General features: G+C 35.3%; 1 protein-coding gene across 3 annotated transcripts in view; it reads right to left on the bottom strand.

Moving 5' to 3' along the window:
- Window positions 1-233: 233 nt before the first annotated feature.
- Window positions 234-16,635, bottom strand: part of NYAP2 (neuronal tyrosine-phosphorylated phosphoinositide-3-kinase adaptor 2) — a 127,609-nt gene continuing 111,207 nt past the window's right edge. For all 3 annotated transcript variants that reach the window (XM_063442514.1, XM_063442516.1, XM_063442515.1), the window contains one exon: window positions 234-685. In XM_063442514.1, coding sequence (XP_063298584.1) covers window positions 458-685 — 228 coding nt within the window. In that variant the 3' untranslated portion in view covers window positions 234-457. The remainder of the gene's footprint in view (window positions 686-16,635) is intronic.

Genomic DNA, 16,635 nt, shown 5'->3' with positions numbered 1-16,635 from the left:
TTTTTTTTCTTCATACAGTATATAATAAATATATCTAGATTTTGTAGTTTCTGTCAGCAAAATAAACGTCTGAATAAACAAAAAATGCATTCCTCATAAAAAATTCCAAAGCAAAGCAAGATGAAACAAAAAGTCTCACATAAAATAGTTTTTAAAACAACATTACAATTATTACATTACACAAAATATCAAAATTATTCATAAATTTAATTATATTTGTCAACTTCTTTTTAATCATAAATGGATTAGGTATTTACATTTAATTTTTTTTGTATACATCTGCAAAAAAAAAAAAAAAATCTTGATTTTTTTTGTGACTTGAAGTAGGTAGGTCTGTCTTCTTTGATTTGTAATACGTGAAAAACAGCCTAAGAACTGTATTTCAACTACTGGTCAATTTCATGAATGTGTTGTCTGCACATTTTATTTTGCAGAGGGTTCTTACACTAGGTCTTTGTTATATAGCAGTATCCCAGAACACAGTTTGCTGCTTGGAATAGGGAGGAGGGCTGTATTTTTTGGATCCGTTGGTCTTTTTCCAACTTGGCAGAATGGGCATGCTTTCTTGTTTACACAGTCCCTTTTCAGTTTTTTGCCTCGCTTTTATCTCCTTGCAAAGAGTACGTTTTTTCTCAATCATTTCCATCATTGTGTGGTCACCATATAGCCACTGCATAGACGTTATCTGTTAAATAAAGTTATGGAAATAACGTTTTAATAACTCGCGCCACAAAATAAATCTTTACGGATTACAACTATACTAAGTAGCACAAACAGGCTATCGATAAAGAGTCTCAAGTTTCAAAAATGAGTTAAGGAGTAACCCCTAAACATAATTTTCTCATAATTAACATAATTAACACGCTGTGATATCGAGCTCAAGTTATAGTAACAGTCAATTTTGTGTCATTTTTTATACATATTGTGAAAACACAAGGTTTAGAAAAAATATTTTGAACAAGCAAAACTAAGGTCAAAAAAATGAAAGGCACAACAATGAGAGAAACAGTTGTTCAAAAAAAATATAATTTTAATATATACATTATTATACAACTAAAAACAATTAACATTTAATTAGTGAACGCTTTAAAAATTATTATAGCACGGGGGGCAGGGCCTGCCTGCCATGCTGACCGGTCGCATGCGGGAGAAGCTCCTGCAGAAATTGGCCTTTTCGACCGAGAATCGAGGTTCACAGCCTTAATCACAACCGGAGAGGAACTGCATTGTGCTGGAGCTGAAGTTGGCACAACAGCAGGCTCTAAGATCGGGAGTTCTGGGGCCCCACGGGCTACACAGGGCTTTGGAGCTTGCGGCCCTCTTGTGAGAGAGGCGGGATGGACGGCCGCCGCCCCGCTAACTCATCTGGCTGCCATACAACGGCTCTGTGACACATCTCACAGGCCCCTTCCCCCCCATTGGACGGGGGGGTTATCCCAGTCTCCACTGGAGGGTGCCGAATCGATTTTCATCGAGGCCAGCAGGGCACACACCAATGCCCCAAATCCAAAACGGCCACCTGAGAAACCCCTCACTGCCTCAATGGGACTGAATAAGCTCCCGGCCCCAGCAACACATGTAACCAGCTATGGGTTTTACCTACCCAAGCCTTAAGCCAGGAGACATGGCACCCCACATGGCAGCGCAAGACCCTGAAAGGAGATCCACCGGAACCGAGCCGCCACCGACCTAATCCCTGGTAAGTTCTTGATCAGCTGCTCCTCTACCGGGCTGAGAACACATGAGACGCACGTCCTGCTCTTGGTCCCCAGCGACCACCCACTACACCACATCGAGCGCAAGACTGGGAGAGGTAAATGCCATACATGAAAAAGGACGAGATGGCACAACATGACCAGCAGGGATGAACCGCTCGTTACACTCGACTACCTAATCTACTCTGTGTCTTGTGCCCAGCGGACAGATTCATAAGCTATCATATGATTATATTAGATACATCTATGTCCAGCTGGTTAGCCCTTCTTATTATTGTTCTCTTCACACTGCTGATTTACATTATATACCATGGGCAGGGATCTTTCCTTTATACATCACTTCCAGTGGTGCACTTACTATGAGCAGCCTAGGGTGCAGGGAGCTGAGTCCTATTCTTGTGATTTGAAATCAAAAGTGTGTGGTACGGAGTGGAATACCAACCTGTCACAGTTTGTTAGCACGCCAACTTAAACCAATACTAACTTGCACCTCCATGCCTGACTACTTATATAAGCCATTAAACTAACTGTATGCATCCCTAGTTAAACATACTATGCTAGATTATATTATATATGCTACCCTGTTTGAACTAAATCTTGTATAGACGGCATATTGACTTCTCTGATAAACCTGTTACTTGCTTATGTTAAAACAAATGAACAAAGGGAAAAAAAAGCGCAACAACCCCTCTTTACTGCTTCAACTCATGTAACCTGTTAAATGTTATAACTCCACAATGTACCTGATAATGCGCTTCAAAAAAAAAGAATAAAAAAAAAAAAAGAATTATTATTGCACACAAAAAAGTACCCATTACTCTTACAAACTATGAAAATGTTTTCTACCTGGTATAAAAGTGTATATTGGTAGTTTGTCTATATTAATAAATAACTTAAATATTGGTAGTTCTCATAGTTACAAATCACAATTAATGATCTTGCAAAATTTACCTAACATATCAAAATGAGCGGGGCTGAAACAAAGGGTTGGAGGAAGTAATATATGGTAATAAATCTCTAAACCTATACAAAAATGCATCAGACATTCTAACTCAATAGTAATGTTTAATTTATTAAAGGATGATACATTGTAGTGTAACTGTGATATAAAATGTGGTTCTGTTCTTCAGTTTATTCCTGTTTAATAACAGCATGATCTACTTAAAGGAAAGTGAAATGTCAGGTTTATATTCTTATGTCATGTATTTCTCATGCAAAGACATTTTCTTGTTAAATCCGTGGAGGTGCTTGTCATGAATTTTGATTTAAAAGTTTGCTATGCTTTGTCAAAAGTAATTGCTTGGGCACACCAGCCCAATGGCACACTAGCTGGCCACTCTTAGGATTACAAAGATAGCAGAAAACTATAATGTTAGGTCCCCCCCCCCCCCTGCACTACAGGGGTTAAACAAATAACTTACCTTACATGCACTTTCAATCATTACCATACACTATTGCTATTTACATTATATATAAACCTGTAGAAACAACAAATAAAACACTGAAATGGCGGAGAATTGAGCAGTGAGACTGTGCGTGGCGTGATCTATACATTATTTCCCATAAGAATTCATTCACCTGGGATTTACCTGCAGAGTCTTATTTACTAAATAAAACTGCAGAGGTAAGTCCTGGATGAACCAATGTGCCTAGGTGTGGATTAAAGGGAATTTGATTTAGACTAACAGACTGAAACACATGTTTGCACTATTCTACCATAAATTGTATTTTGCCTTGAAGACACTAACATGCTTATTCACAAAAGTAAGAATTGGCAGAAATTCAAAGTGAATTTAAATATGTGTATTTTTTTTTAATTTAGGCTAAAATAGCAAAATTAAAAAAAAAATCAAATTCAATTCTTTGTTACATAATTACATAGGCTGAAAAAAGATTTGTGTCCATCAAGTTCAGCTTTCCTCACATCTGTTTTTTGCTGTTGATTCAAAAGAAGGCAAAAAAACAAAACAAAAACATTTTGAAGCACTTCCAATGTTGCAACAAACTAGGAAGAAATTCCTTCTTGATACCAGAATAGCAGTCAGATACATCATTGGATCAAGAAGCTATTACCCTACACCTGAAAAATTATATCCTCAAATATTATGTTTTTGCAAGTATGCATCTAGTTGCTATTTAAACATCTGTACAGACTCTGATAAAACTATTTCTTCAGGCAGATAATTCCACATCATTATTGTTCTTACTGTAATTAAAACCTTTTCTTTGCTTTAGACTAAATCTCCTTTCTTCCAGTCTAAACGCATGACCTCGTGGCCTAATTATAAATAGATTTCCAGACAATGGTTTGTATTGGCCCTGGATATATTTGTCTACTGTTACCATATCCCCTCAGGCACCTCTCTTCTTAAACTAAAGAGGTTTAAATTTGTTAACCTTTCTTCACAGTAAAAATGCTCCATTCCTTTTATTAATATTGTAGCCCGCCTCTACACTTTTTTCTAGTGCCATAATATCCTTCTTTAGAACAGGTGCCCAAAATTGCACAGCATATTCAAGATGTGGTCTTACCAGCGATTTATAAAGAGGCAAAATTATATTCTCATCCCGAGAATTAATGCCCCTTTTAATACATGACAAAACCTTACTGGCCTTAGCCACGGCAGATTGTTCAGTTTGACAATTTTAAATTCACTTTGAACTCCCAGCATGCCTTGTGTAAGTGAATACCTCTGTAAATTATGTTGAGAGATATCAACAAATTGTGTTGCCTAAAGTGAGAATTCAACGTGAATTTAAAATTTAAAGTCATGGTAGCAGAACTGAAAGCACATCTGGCTTACATAATTTTTCCAGTTTGGCTATTTAGATCTTATATTTAAAAGTCAGTTTTAATTCTCCCTTTAGTGAGCAACCCTGCCAATGTTATGTTCTATGATTAATTCCCAATCAGGTCAGTCTGCCCACGGATATTTCCACGTAAAATAGTGTTAATGAAGGTGACACTTCCATTTTAATTTCTAATTTAGATAATCTGAGCTCAGATTGGAATTATAAACACTCTGTTAGATTCCTTAAATATTTTTTTTAATGTAATTCTTGTCTCTACATTATTTAATTCGTTATAGCAATCTGAACATCTTTCAACTTCTATATCCATAATGGGGAATATTCACTTTTAAAATTCACCATGTCACTCACAGTCTCACATTTTATCCTGGGATTCTTTTAGCTTCACACTTTCATTAAGTAATAAAGGAATATATAGAGACTCAAACTGACATTTGACAAGATTCCCATCAAAAGAAAATGTTTATCCTTAACTAGAATCTTCACTTACCGCTAACAACCACTCTTACAAAGCCAGTGACTAATAATAGTCAGTGAAAAAGTGGCATTAAATAGGAGAAGCTACTTAACAAGAACCTCAAATTGAACAGTCTTTGTCCCAGTAATATATTTTATATTTTACATTAGATAAAATTGCCCTTAAAAAATAATAAAGTTTAATTTGAAAGTGCATGGTTATTATTAAACATATTATCCAAATGTTCCACTTTTTAATAGTGCAAGTGTCCAGGATAAAGCACTAGATATAAATGAAATATGGGGTAAAACCACTTTGCTGCCTTAAATTCTGTCATATGTCTTTAACATATCTCTGGATTGTAATTGCATATTTTTGCCGGTATTTGACATTTGGATTTGACTGTCTTACTGAAAACATTGTATAATATATGTTTTCACAGTGAATTGTGAAATAAAATTGATGTGTTTGAAACATAAAGCATATTTTGCCAAATTTAAAACTTAGTGTTTATTGTGTACATACTTGAGTTTCTTGTGATGGAGAGGTGAAAAACTAATTCTGAAAGAAATAAGTTCAGAAATGTAATAATTCAAAGTTCTGCATCTACTATATTTCTATATTATTAAATATATATAGTTAGGAACATTAGCATGTTTTCTAATGCAGGTTTGTAATGGTCCTAGTTTTTGTATATTCGTGCTGCAGAAGTTCAAGATTAGTGATCAAAGGCCACATAGTCCTGGAAGACCATGCACAAGGGTCAATAGGGAGCAGAATACTGCAGGTACGCTAACAGAGCACAGAACACGTGTATAGGGATGAAAAATCCTCAGTGCTGACTTTGCTAACCAGAGGGAAGGAAGGCAAGTGCCCTAATTTCTCCTTTATTGTAATAGCCAATCTTTAACAAATACATGTTAAAGCTCAAGCACAACCAACTTTTAAGTAAAATTGCTACCCTGACTCATTTGCATTCTTCATTTAAGCACTAGATGAAGCAAATATTTTTTAGTGTGTCATCCCTGTCATAGTATTCGTCCTGGAAGGGGTTAATGTTTTCTATCTTGTTTGTTCCAAGGATATTTCCCAGTATACCTTTTCTGCAGACTCAGCTATTTTGTTTTTAAATTTTTCTACGTTTGTTTTAAATTGCAGCCACTGGGTGGCACTCTTTCCATAGTGTACTTAGAAACAGAACACAGATTTTATCTCTTGGTTGCACTGGCACCAATCTGATGCACTCCTGCGTAATTCTAGTGTTTAAAGTGCTTATGTCATCAAAAAGAATCCACACTTATTTAACCTATGTATTGCGTAGTGTTAACTAAATTGCAAGAAAACCCACACATTAGAAAATATATTTTCAAAGAATCTATTCAATCAACACTGAGGTACGCAATGTTGCCTACAAGTGACTTAGATGTACATCCACAATGGACCACTCATATATTTATAATGCATTGTGATGGAGTGCACAAATCACCACCAACAAGTTATATCTATAAGATTTCAAGGTATACATTTACTAAGGTTTTTGAAATAAATTCTCCTTTACCAACAAGAAGATTGCATTTATTTTAATAACCTATACCACAGTGGATCCATACTGTTGCACCCTTTATATAACTGGCATGTCACAGTTGTGAATATTTTACCATGTTTCTTTTTATATATTTTTGTTGTTGAATTGAACTGTGTATGACCTCAGTTTTATTCATTCAGTTTCAGATAATAGACCATGGCCATTTTTATGGTACGGTTTTGCCCCTAATCTGCTTGTCTTGACCTTTAAATCTAGTGTAAAAAATAAATAAACGTTTAGGCACTCCAAGGTCCAAACAAGGCAAGTTTAATTGAACTTGAGAAAGACCTTAAGGGTTGAAACATTGCTGTTTGTTATCTGGTTGCCTATTTTGGACCTTGAAGAGCCTAAACCTTTATTTATTTTTAACATATGGTATCTGGGACCTAGTGCTGGACCTTGGTTTGGTTGCACCCTGGCCCAGAGTGATAGGACTGATTGCAGTTCCAAAAAATTGACTGCTTTGACATTGACTTGTCATCTATATTCATAGCTTTCAAAATCGTGATTGCTTGGTCGTATCAAAGTAAAAAATAAAAATAAAATACCAGATTGTTCACATACCAGTTAGGATATTTAGTAAACAATGGTATATAAAATGGAAAGAGAAAAAATCAGCGCTAGATTGCCACACAAGAAAATAATAGTAAGGCTGCAATCCTTAAAGGGGAGTCCCCTATAATCCCCTAATGATAAGAAATGATGCAAAATAGAACAAAAAGAGGTTGCGCCTAAAATATACAGTAAAACATATAAGAGTGTATATAATAAATAATATAAAATAATACAATTTAATATTGAATGTTAAATGAAATATAAATGGATAATTGGCAATAGTCCAAAGCACTTATCATAAGTCCATAATGGTAGATGCCGTGTATAAGAACAGGGATCCTGAGGCGTAAAATGGGGTGTGTCTTCACAAATGGGTACTTGCAATCCAGGGAGGTAATATGTGAAGAAAAAAACAAGAGGAACTCCAATGGCACAGTATATAGATGAATAAAATGGTAAATAAAATAAAATAAAAGTAGTCTTACTCACACTTTTCAGAGCTAGAACCTAGCTCTGATATAACGCACGTGAAGTGGAATAATCCCCACTCAAGGATATGCGGCGTAATATTGATTGGCGAGTATCTGGCTCAGATTCAACGTCCAAGTTGGTATTATTCGACCCAGGGAGATAAAATAAAGTATATAGTGCTCTCTGTATAGTAATTAAAAGGTATAAAAAGAGAATAAATATACTACTCACAGTATATAGAGCAGGCTTGTACTGCTCAATGTAGGCGCTTGGGTGGTATCATCCCCACCTAAGGATTCTTTAGGCTTCTCGTCAGGTAGATAGTATATGTATAGTCCGGTGAAAAAGAAATCAAAATGGCTATAAAATGTTTTATGCCAAAGTATTTTCTTTATTGTAAAATAATAAAATTAATATCTAAACGCGTTTCGCCGCAAGGGCTTCTTCAAGTAGATAATAGTAAAAATATTATATTACTATATTATTATATTACTATATATTACTATTATCTACTTGAAGAAGCCCTTGCGGCGAAACGCGTTTAGATATTAATTTTATTATTTTACAATAAAGAAAATACTTTGGCATAAAACATTTTATAGCCATTTTGATTTCTTTTTCACCGGACTATACATATACTATCTACCTGACGAGAAGCCTAAAGAATCCTTAGGTGGGGATGATACCACCCAAGCGCCTACATTGAGCAGTACAAGCCTGCTCTATATACTGTGAGTAGTATATTTATTCTCTTTTTATACCTTTTAATTACTATACAGAGAGCACTATATACTTTATTTTATCTCCCTGGGTCGAATAATACCAACTTGGACGTTGAATCTGAGCCAGATACTCGCCAATCAATATTACGCCGCATATCCTTGAGTGGGGATTATTCCACTTCACGTGGGTTATATCAGAGCTAGGTTCTAGCTCTGAAAAGTGTGAGTAAGACTACTTTTATTTTATTTTATTTACCATTTTATTCATCTATATACTGTGCCATTGGAGTTCCTCTTGTTTTTTTCTTCACATATTACCTCCCTGGATTGCAAGTACCCATTTGTGAAGACACACCCCATTTTACGCCTCAGGATCCCTGTTCTTATACACGGCATCTACCATTATGGACTTATGATAAGTGCTTTGGACTATTGCCAATTATCCATTTATATTTCATTTAACATTCAATATTAAATTGTATTATTTTATATTATTTATTATATACACTCTTATATGTTTTACTGTATATTTTAGGCGCAACCTTTTTTTGTTCTATTTTGCATCAATGGTATATAAAAATATAAGGTGTCATAACAGAAATCAACATACATACAGTTTTAGTTTGACTAAGAAAGAACACAGGAGCAGATGGTATGTGGCCGACAGATACATGGTAATAATTTGCAATATTAATTTCCTTAACATGACTTCAGTTTAGTATGCAGGATACGAACATCAAAAGAAAAGAATAAAATCCAACTCAACTCAACTAAATAAATTAATTGTGTTCAAAGGATTCGCTTGTAACCTTAAATGACCTGAAATCAAAACAATCTTACCAGTCCTTAGTAACCTATAGTAGCCCAAGAGAGCAATTATAAGGAACTTATTACTTCCTTACGATAAGTGGAGTACTTGACAGGTTAATAAACTGGGCCTAATCTTACTGCCTCTATACTATGCCCAGCCCTATGTTGTACGTTCCATGTCCTATCACTCCCCTTTTATACATATATATTTAACATTACTGTTATGCATCACGTACATATCTCGAGTTGGACTTTGACAATTCCTCTTAGACACAGAAACTTAAGAATTCATGTTTCCACTAGCCTTGTGCATGACAAAAAATTATATATTTTAGTCCAAATCCCTTCTAACAAAAGAAAAAAAATTAACATTCAGAACGGTTGACATTCAGCCATGGTTGTTTGGCTCAGCCAAATCCAAATTTTGTTAACAAAAACAGATACATAAAAAGATAGGCACATTATTTCCCCATTTGGTTCAAAGATCAGCTGAGAAAAAGTAACCAATGCATTAAATATATGGGTACTTCTCACTTGATCTGTGAATACAATCTATATTTAGTGAGTGTTCCCTAACCATTAACCATCTTTTTTCCAATCAATCATCTATTTTTTTGGTCAGCTGCCAGCCTGACCATTCTGTGCTGCTCAGTCTAAGGAGAAAATATTAGCCCAAGCAGCCATACTAACAGTTATGATCAGAGAGTGTCAGCGATCACAGCCACCAATTTCTGTAATGCACTTGAACTCTCAGTGCTAAACTACTCAATATCAGTTATATAGAAAAAGTTATTGTTAATTAAAAGGTGAAAAAGGTAGTGTTCCCCAATCTGCATGGTGACTGGCTAGGTACACTCCAGGAACCAACCTCAAAAGGATGTGTTGCAATAGGATAATTCTGATAACATTAAAAGTCCAATCAGGAGAAAGGCACTCATCCCAGCCAATGTCCCAAGCAAGATTTCCACCAGAAACATGAGGTAAATAAATGCTGGCACTCTGGACAATAATATTGCATATTTATTTAGCCACCACTAAAATGACTCAGAAACATTTTGGCAAAGACCTTGGCAAAGATCCGTCATAGGTTCGACGCATTGCCACAGGATGGCTGGATAAACATCCATTTCTATTTACTTTACCAGGTCCTCTAGGACATTTTTAAAAGTGATTTGTATCATATAACCTGTTTTTCTTTGTATTAAAAGTAGCAGAGATGTAGTCAATGTAGGCAGGTGATGTCTCTGGGTATTCCCGAATTCTCATGTTGCACTGTCTCCCTGTTGTCTAGTGTGTGCCTGGATTTGGATGCTTAAGTCCTCATCCATTGTTTCAGCCACTACATGAGTATGCCTCTTTCACATTCCCTGAACTTCCTCCTCAATTGTTGTCATGTGGCTTGTGATCTGAGACATTTACAATTATTTATTTGCAGCATCACCTTAATATATCATATCAGAGGATACGTGCTAGAAGTGGTAAATTGGGTTAGTCATTTAGTTCAGCCAGGTCTCTGTCCTTGGAGAAGGTTAAATAGAGGCTTGGTCTGAATGGTTTTTAACTGTGTGTACCATTAGGCCATATTGACATAGGGGCTATTAAAGAAGAAGCTCCAGTCCCATACCTTGCAAAAGGCTCACTCTGCCTGTTTTTCTTTGTTTACTGATATGCTCTTAAGGGTATAATACCTATTTCATAGTGTGGTACCAGGGAGGCTCAGATATTCTCCTTGGCTTGGTAAAGTAACATGGAAAACATCATCTCATAAAGTCTCAAAGCTCACTTTGGAACTGTATATACAAACGTGTGGCCCATAACGTTAATGTGTTATTTTTACAACGCATTAAAAAAGAACAGAGAAATCCCAATTTCAAGTACTGCTTTAAATCTTCCTTACTCACGTTGTAGCTCTCTGTACAAATCACTGAGTCTTCCCAGAGGGTTAACTGAATTAGTTCTCAGAAATGACTTAAGGACTGGCTGCTCAAGCAAAAAGGATTATCCATTTCCTAATCCAATTATCTTAGGTCATGGCACCATATTAGTGATGAGTGAATGTTGCAAACTATTTGCAAACATCTGACATTAAAGGGATCCTATAGTGCCAGGAAAACCTGTTTTCCTGGCACTATAGGCTCCTGGAGTGCCCCCCCCTTCCTAAGGGGAAAATCTAATGCTGGAGGTCCTCATGCAGAGCGCGAGGACGTCCAGCGTCAGATAATGGACCAAAAGTCTGTTTGGATTCCAGAAGCCCTCTAGTGGCTGTCTGGTAGACAGCCACAGAGGGCAGACTTTGAGCTGCAATGTAAACAGTGCAAAAGGGACACAGCACCCAGACCACTTCAATTACTGAAGTGGTCTGGGTGCCTACAGTGTCCCTTTAAAGCTTAATGTAGTTGATCTGGTGCATATAGTCAGTCCATGCAGGCATTTTCATGTAAACACTGCTTTTTCAGAGTGTTTCAGAATATGACTGCCTCCAGTGGCAGTCACTCAGATGGCCACTAGAGGTGCTTCCTGTGTCAAAGCTGCACAACGAGATGCTGAACTTTCCCCATAGAAATGCATTAATTCAATACTTCTCTATAAGGTGATGCTAATTAGCCAGAGACCGCCTTCTCTGCCCCTGCCCCACCTCTCTGGCTGAAATCATCAGAATTGACGATTAGCTTAGATCGGGAATTCTTTTGATCTCAGCCAATAAGGCAGGGTGGGGGTGGAGCCAGTGTCGGTAGACACTCGCAGTGCTGGAATAAAGGTGAGTTTTACAACTTTTTCAGATGGGCAAGGTGGGATTCCTTTGTACCCTGACTCAAAGTATGTGATTTTGGCCATACTCTATGCTCTTAGTTTAGCAGTGACTCACACCACTATATGTACTATTTGTAACCATTATTTCCTGACCATATACAACATCTAAAGCTCCTCATTTCCTCTATTGCATTGCCCCATTTTTACAATTAAAATAACCCAAACCATAAATATTAACCCCTTAAGGACTGGACTGTTTTTGCGATGTTTTACATTTGCGACCAGGCCTCTTTTTACACTTTTGTGGTCTTTGCGTTTAGCTGTAATTTTCCGCTCTCTCATTTACTGTTCCCATACAAATTATATATTGAGGGTTTTTTTCAGGACAAAAAGGGCTTTCTTTACATACCATTATTTATATAATCTCATGTAATTTAACTTAATTTTTTTAAAAAAATATGATGAAAAATTGAAAAAAATACGTTTTTTGACATTTACTTGAAAATATTTTACTCATCTACAAAAGTGAATGCAAAAACCTGCTAAATAGATTCAAGAGTGAGTTTAAAAATACCCAGTGTTTACATGCTTTTTTGCTTTTTTTTTGCAAGTTTTAGGGCTATAGGTACAAGTAGGATATTGCGGTTTCAAAACATACATTTTTAAAATTTATCCATAGTGACATTGTAACACTATTATCTGTCATAAATCTCTGAATAACACCCCACACGTACATATTTTTTTTAAAGTAGACAACCCAGGGTATTCAATATGTGGTATGTCCAGTCTTTTTTAGTAGCGACTTAGTCGAAAACACTGGCCAAAGTTAGCGTTCATAGTTGTTTGTGTGTGAAAAAAGTAAAAAATTAAATTGAATGCTAATTTTGGCCAGTGTTTGTGACTAAGTTGCTACTAAAAAAGACTGGACATACCCCATTTGCAATACTTTGGGTTGTCTTCTTTTGCAAATGGTATGTCATCATGGGGGTAATTCTCATTCTTGGGCTACCATATGCAACGTAACCAACCTGGCCATTTTCAATGTAAAAATATTTGACCCATATATTTGATCCTTTAACTCTCAAAAACATTATAAAAACCTGTACATGGGGGGTACTGTTATACTCGGGAGACTTTGCTGAACACAAAACAAGAAAACGTATCACAACAATTATATCATCAGTAAAAGTGCTGTTTGTGTGTGAAAAATGCAAAAAAAGTCACTTTCACTTAAAATATCATCGCTGTGATATGTTTTACTGTTTTGAATCACTAATATTTGTGTTCAGCGAAGTCTCCTGAGTAAAACAGTAACCCCCATGTACAGGTTTTAGGGTGTCATAGAAAGTTACAGGGTAAAATATAGTGCTAGCAAATTACATTCTCTGGACTTTCGGCCTGGGTTGGCAGGCAGGTCCCTCAAATTGCAATCAATAAAATGACTTAATTATGCAAAAATATTACATAAATATACACGTAGAATTTAAATATATATGCATATTTATATATTTGAAGTCTATGTGTGTATATATTTATATAATTATTTATGTAATTTTGTATATGGACATATGTATATTTCATATTATTTTTATTTATTTATTTATACATAGATATATATACAATTTCATTCTAAGTGTATTTTGATATAAATATATATATATATATATATATATTACTATCAAAATACAGTTAGAATAAAATTTCATATAGATATATAATTTTTTTCAATTTTTATTATTATTTTTACATGTTTTCATTTAATTTAAATTACTTATTATTTGTATTTTATAATAATATATATATATATACACACAATATATATAGTTATATATATTATATATATACGTGTGTAATTTAACTATAAGTGTATTTTTATATTAATATATGTACATATTAATATAAAAATACACTTAGTATGACATTATATATATGATATATAGACATATAGATAGAATATATGTCTATATATCATATATATATATATATATATATATATATATATATATATATATATATAAATATATATACACATATATAATTATTATTTTTATTTATTAATATTAACCTTTATTTTTTTTAAATTTGACACTAGCAGGGAGACTGCCTGTCAGCACAGGCAGTCCCCCTGCAGGCAGACACTTGGACACCTATTGTGATCATGTGACCGCTCTGTTGAGCGATCACATGGCCCCAGGGCAGTCTCCCCACACCGGGAGCACCACCAATCGCCGCCGGGGGAACGACGGCAATCGGGTAAGTACATCTGAAAAGTAATGACAAATAAACCGTGCTTTATAGGCGCTCAAATTTGTAATGTAGTGAAGAACCTGGTTCCACTAAGCAGCTCAACACACGTGAAGGTACCTCCAACCTTAACACAATAACATGCAGAACAGAATGAATAAACTGAATAAACTCACCCTTTTATTAAGGGATATGTAATATGAGAGAATCTAGAGGAAATAAATATTTCCTCTAGATTCTCTCATATTACATATCCCTTAATAAAAGGGTAAGTACATCTGACCATTAGGACGGTTCAGGACCGTCAGCGGTCGGCAACGCAAAAATGCAGATGACGGTCCTGAACCGTTATCGGTCCTGAAGGGGTTAAATATTATAACATTTCCATCTTGTTTGAAATATAATTTTTTTTTTTTGTGTAAGATTAAGTACTGCAGACTGGGTAAGTACTCTACCACTGTGAACTGGGATCATGCATTTTTGTAAAAAAAACATTATAATATTTTATTACCTCTCCATTTCACAAACCAAAATATGAAGTGAAGAATCAGCGGGCATTGCAAGGTCCCATTTAGGATATTATTAACCACTCACTATCTGTCACTACATGTAATGAGAAAGGGACTATTCATCAAGAGGTTTGCTTTGATGTGGCGTGTGAGCTTACTTATTAATGGTCATTAGAGTGATTATAAAAACCTCCAGTTATTTTGGATGGCGCGCAGGAAACTTTTTTTTTTTAACTATTCATCAAGCCCTATGGTTACTAGTCGTGGGTACTCTTGCTCAACTTTTCTATTGGAACAAATCTATGCTTGGTATGGAACCACTTTTCTGTAGCCAGCATATAGTCACAAATGTACAAACATTTTCCAAAATTCACTACCTATGAAGTGAATGCTCCAAATGTATAAACAAATTAACCAAATGTTTAGCATTTATTTTAATGGACAAATCCTTAGCCTTAAAAAAAAAAAGGCTACTAGCGAACACATATACATTTTTAATGAGCAGGAAAACTTTGCTTTGTGCTCCCAAACAGTGTGCATCATTTTGGGTAACCTCTGTGAATAGGAGAATTTTTAGTGCTGCAGATCTCAAATGTTATAAGAAAAATATTGTTGTTAGATGAGCGTAGGCTGAAGTGAGACAAAAAAAAATTAAAGTTATTAAGAAATCATATCATGCTGACAGACCCTATGTTGAAAGGAATTCTGATGAAGACATTTTAACCTTTCTAAGGAGGTCACAAGCTCAGGGTACCAACCAGACATTGGGTTGCCCCCATCTGCTGGCTACACAGTGTATCCATCTACAGACTTCTGATTGTTCATTTTAATTTTGACATAATTGTCAAAACCTACACAGTTAATAAACCTTCTTGTCCTTCTACAGCTGCACAATATCCATTAAATGTTGCAATGCTCACTTGCATATATGGTTTAAATATGCATATATACCCATTATTTTAATCCGTGAATCTTACTAAATATGGTAAAGTATACTCTCCTATAAAATTAGGAAATTTGCACTCTTTATTTAATATGCTATTTCTACACCTTTCAATAGCTGTAGAGTTTTCAGCCATTCTCAATTGTTTTATAAATTCAGTTTTGGCTTCTTTACACGACTAGGGCCTTCCTAAGAAAAAAAAGGGTAATTGGGTTGGGACATGGACTTTTCGTTCACTGTGCCTTGAGGGTATCAGCTACAAGCCACTTACAAAGTGTGATTGTGTACTTCTTGCATAGTGGACCTGAGCTCTGGAATGCCCTTGATGTGCCAATGGTATAGGTTCTCTCTGTAATGGTGCAAGTATGCTAATATTTCAGGTGTGAGACCTGAGCATGGAATAACCTAAGGACATTGCTCCTTCACATTCTTCTCACAGATTCTCTTATGGCTTCTTAACAGGGAATGTGAGTCTCATGGGTTATAATCCAAAGACATCTAAAGGCGTATTAATCAAACTTTGATTGAATGCAACCAGCAGCAATAAATATTGTTTTTATTTTTACTACCTATGATAGTTGTATCAACAACATTCAGCCAAAGGGTACATTATTTCTAATGGTTTCGGTTACTCAGTATTTATGAGTTATGCTCTTTCTGGAAATTAAGAAAAGCCAAAGAATAACTTTCACTTAATGGTTTGTGATCTATGATTGGTTGCTTTAAAAGGATTAGGTTTGCATTTAAATAAGAAAAAATCAATAAAACCAAGTACACGTAAAAGGGTGTCATGACCCATAACAGCATTACTGCATGCTATTTCTATACGATAGTTTAGCAAACATAGAACTGAAATTTCAGTTTCCAATACAATTGGATGCCAACTCTTTTTCTTATTCGGTAAATAAAAGTATCAGTTCTGATTAGTGGAATTTTGTATGTCTGTACATTCTCAATTAACATATTGTTGGCACGTGGAAGAAAATGAAACAGTGAGGCTACAGTGGTCCCACAGACTCATAACAAGTATTCAGCTAAGGATGCCTCATGCACCAAAATGGA

This window comes from Pelobates fuscus, chromosome 2, assembly GCF_036172605.1.
Source record: "Pelobates fuscus isolate aPelFus1 chromosome 2, aPelFus1.pri, whole genome shotgun sequence".
NCBI lineage: Eukaryota > Metazoa > Chordata > Amphibia > Anura > Pelobatidae > Pelobates > Pelobates fuscus.
This window is presented reverse-complemented; position numbering and strand designations above follow the sequence as displayed.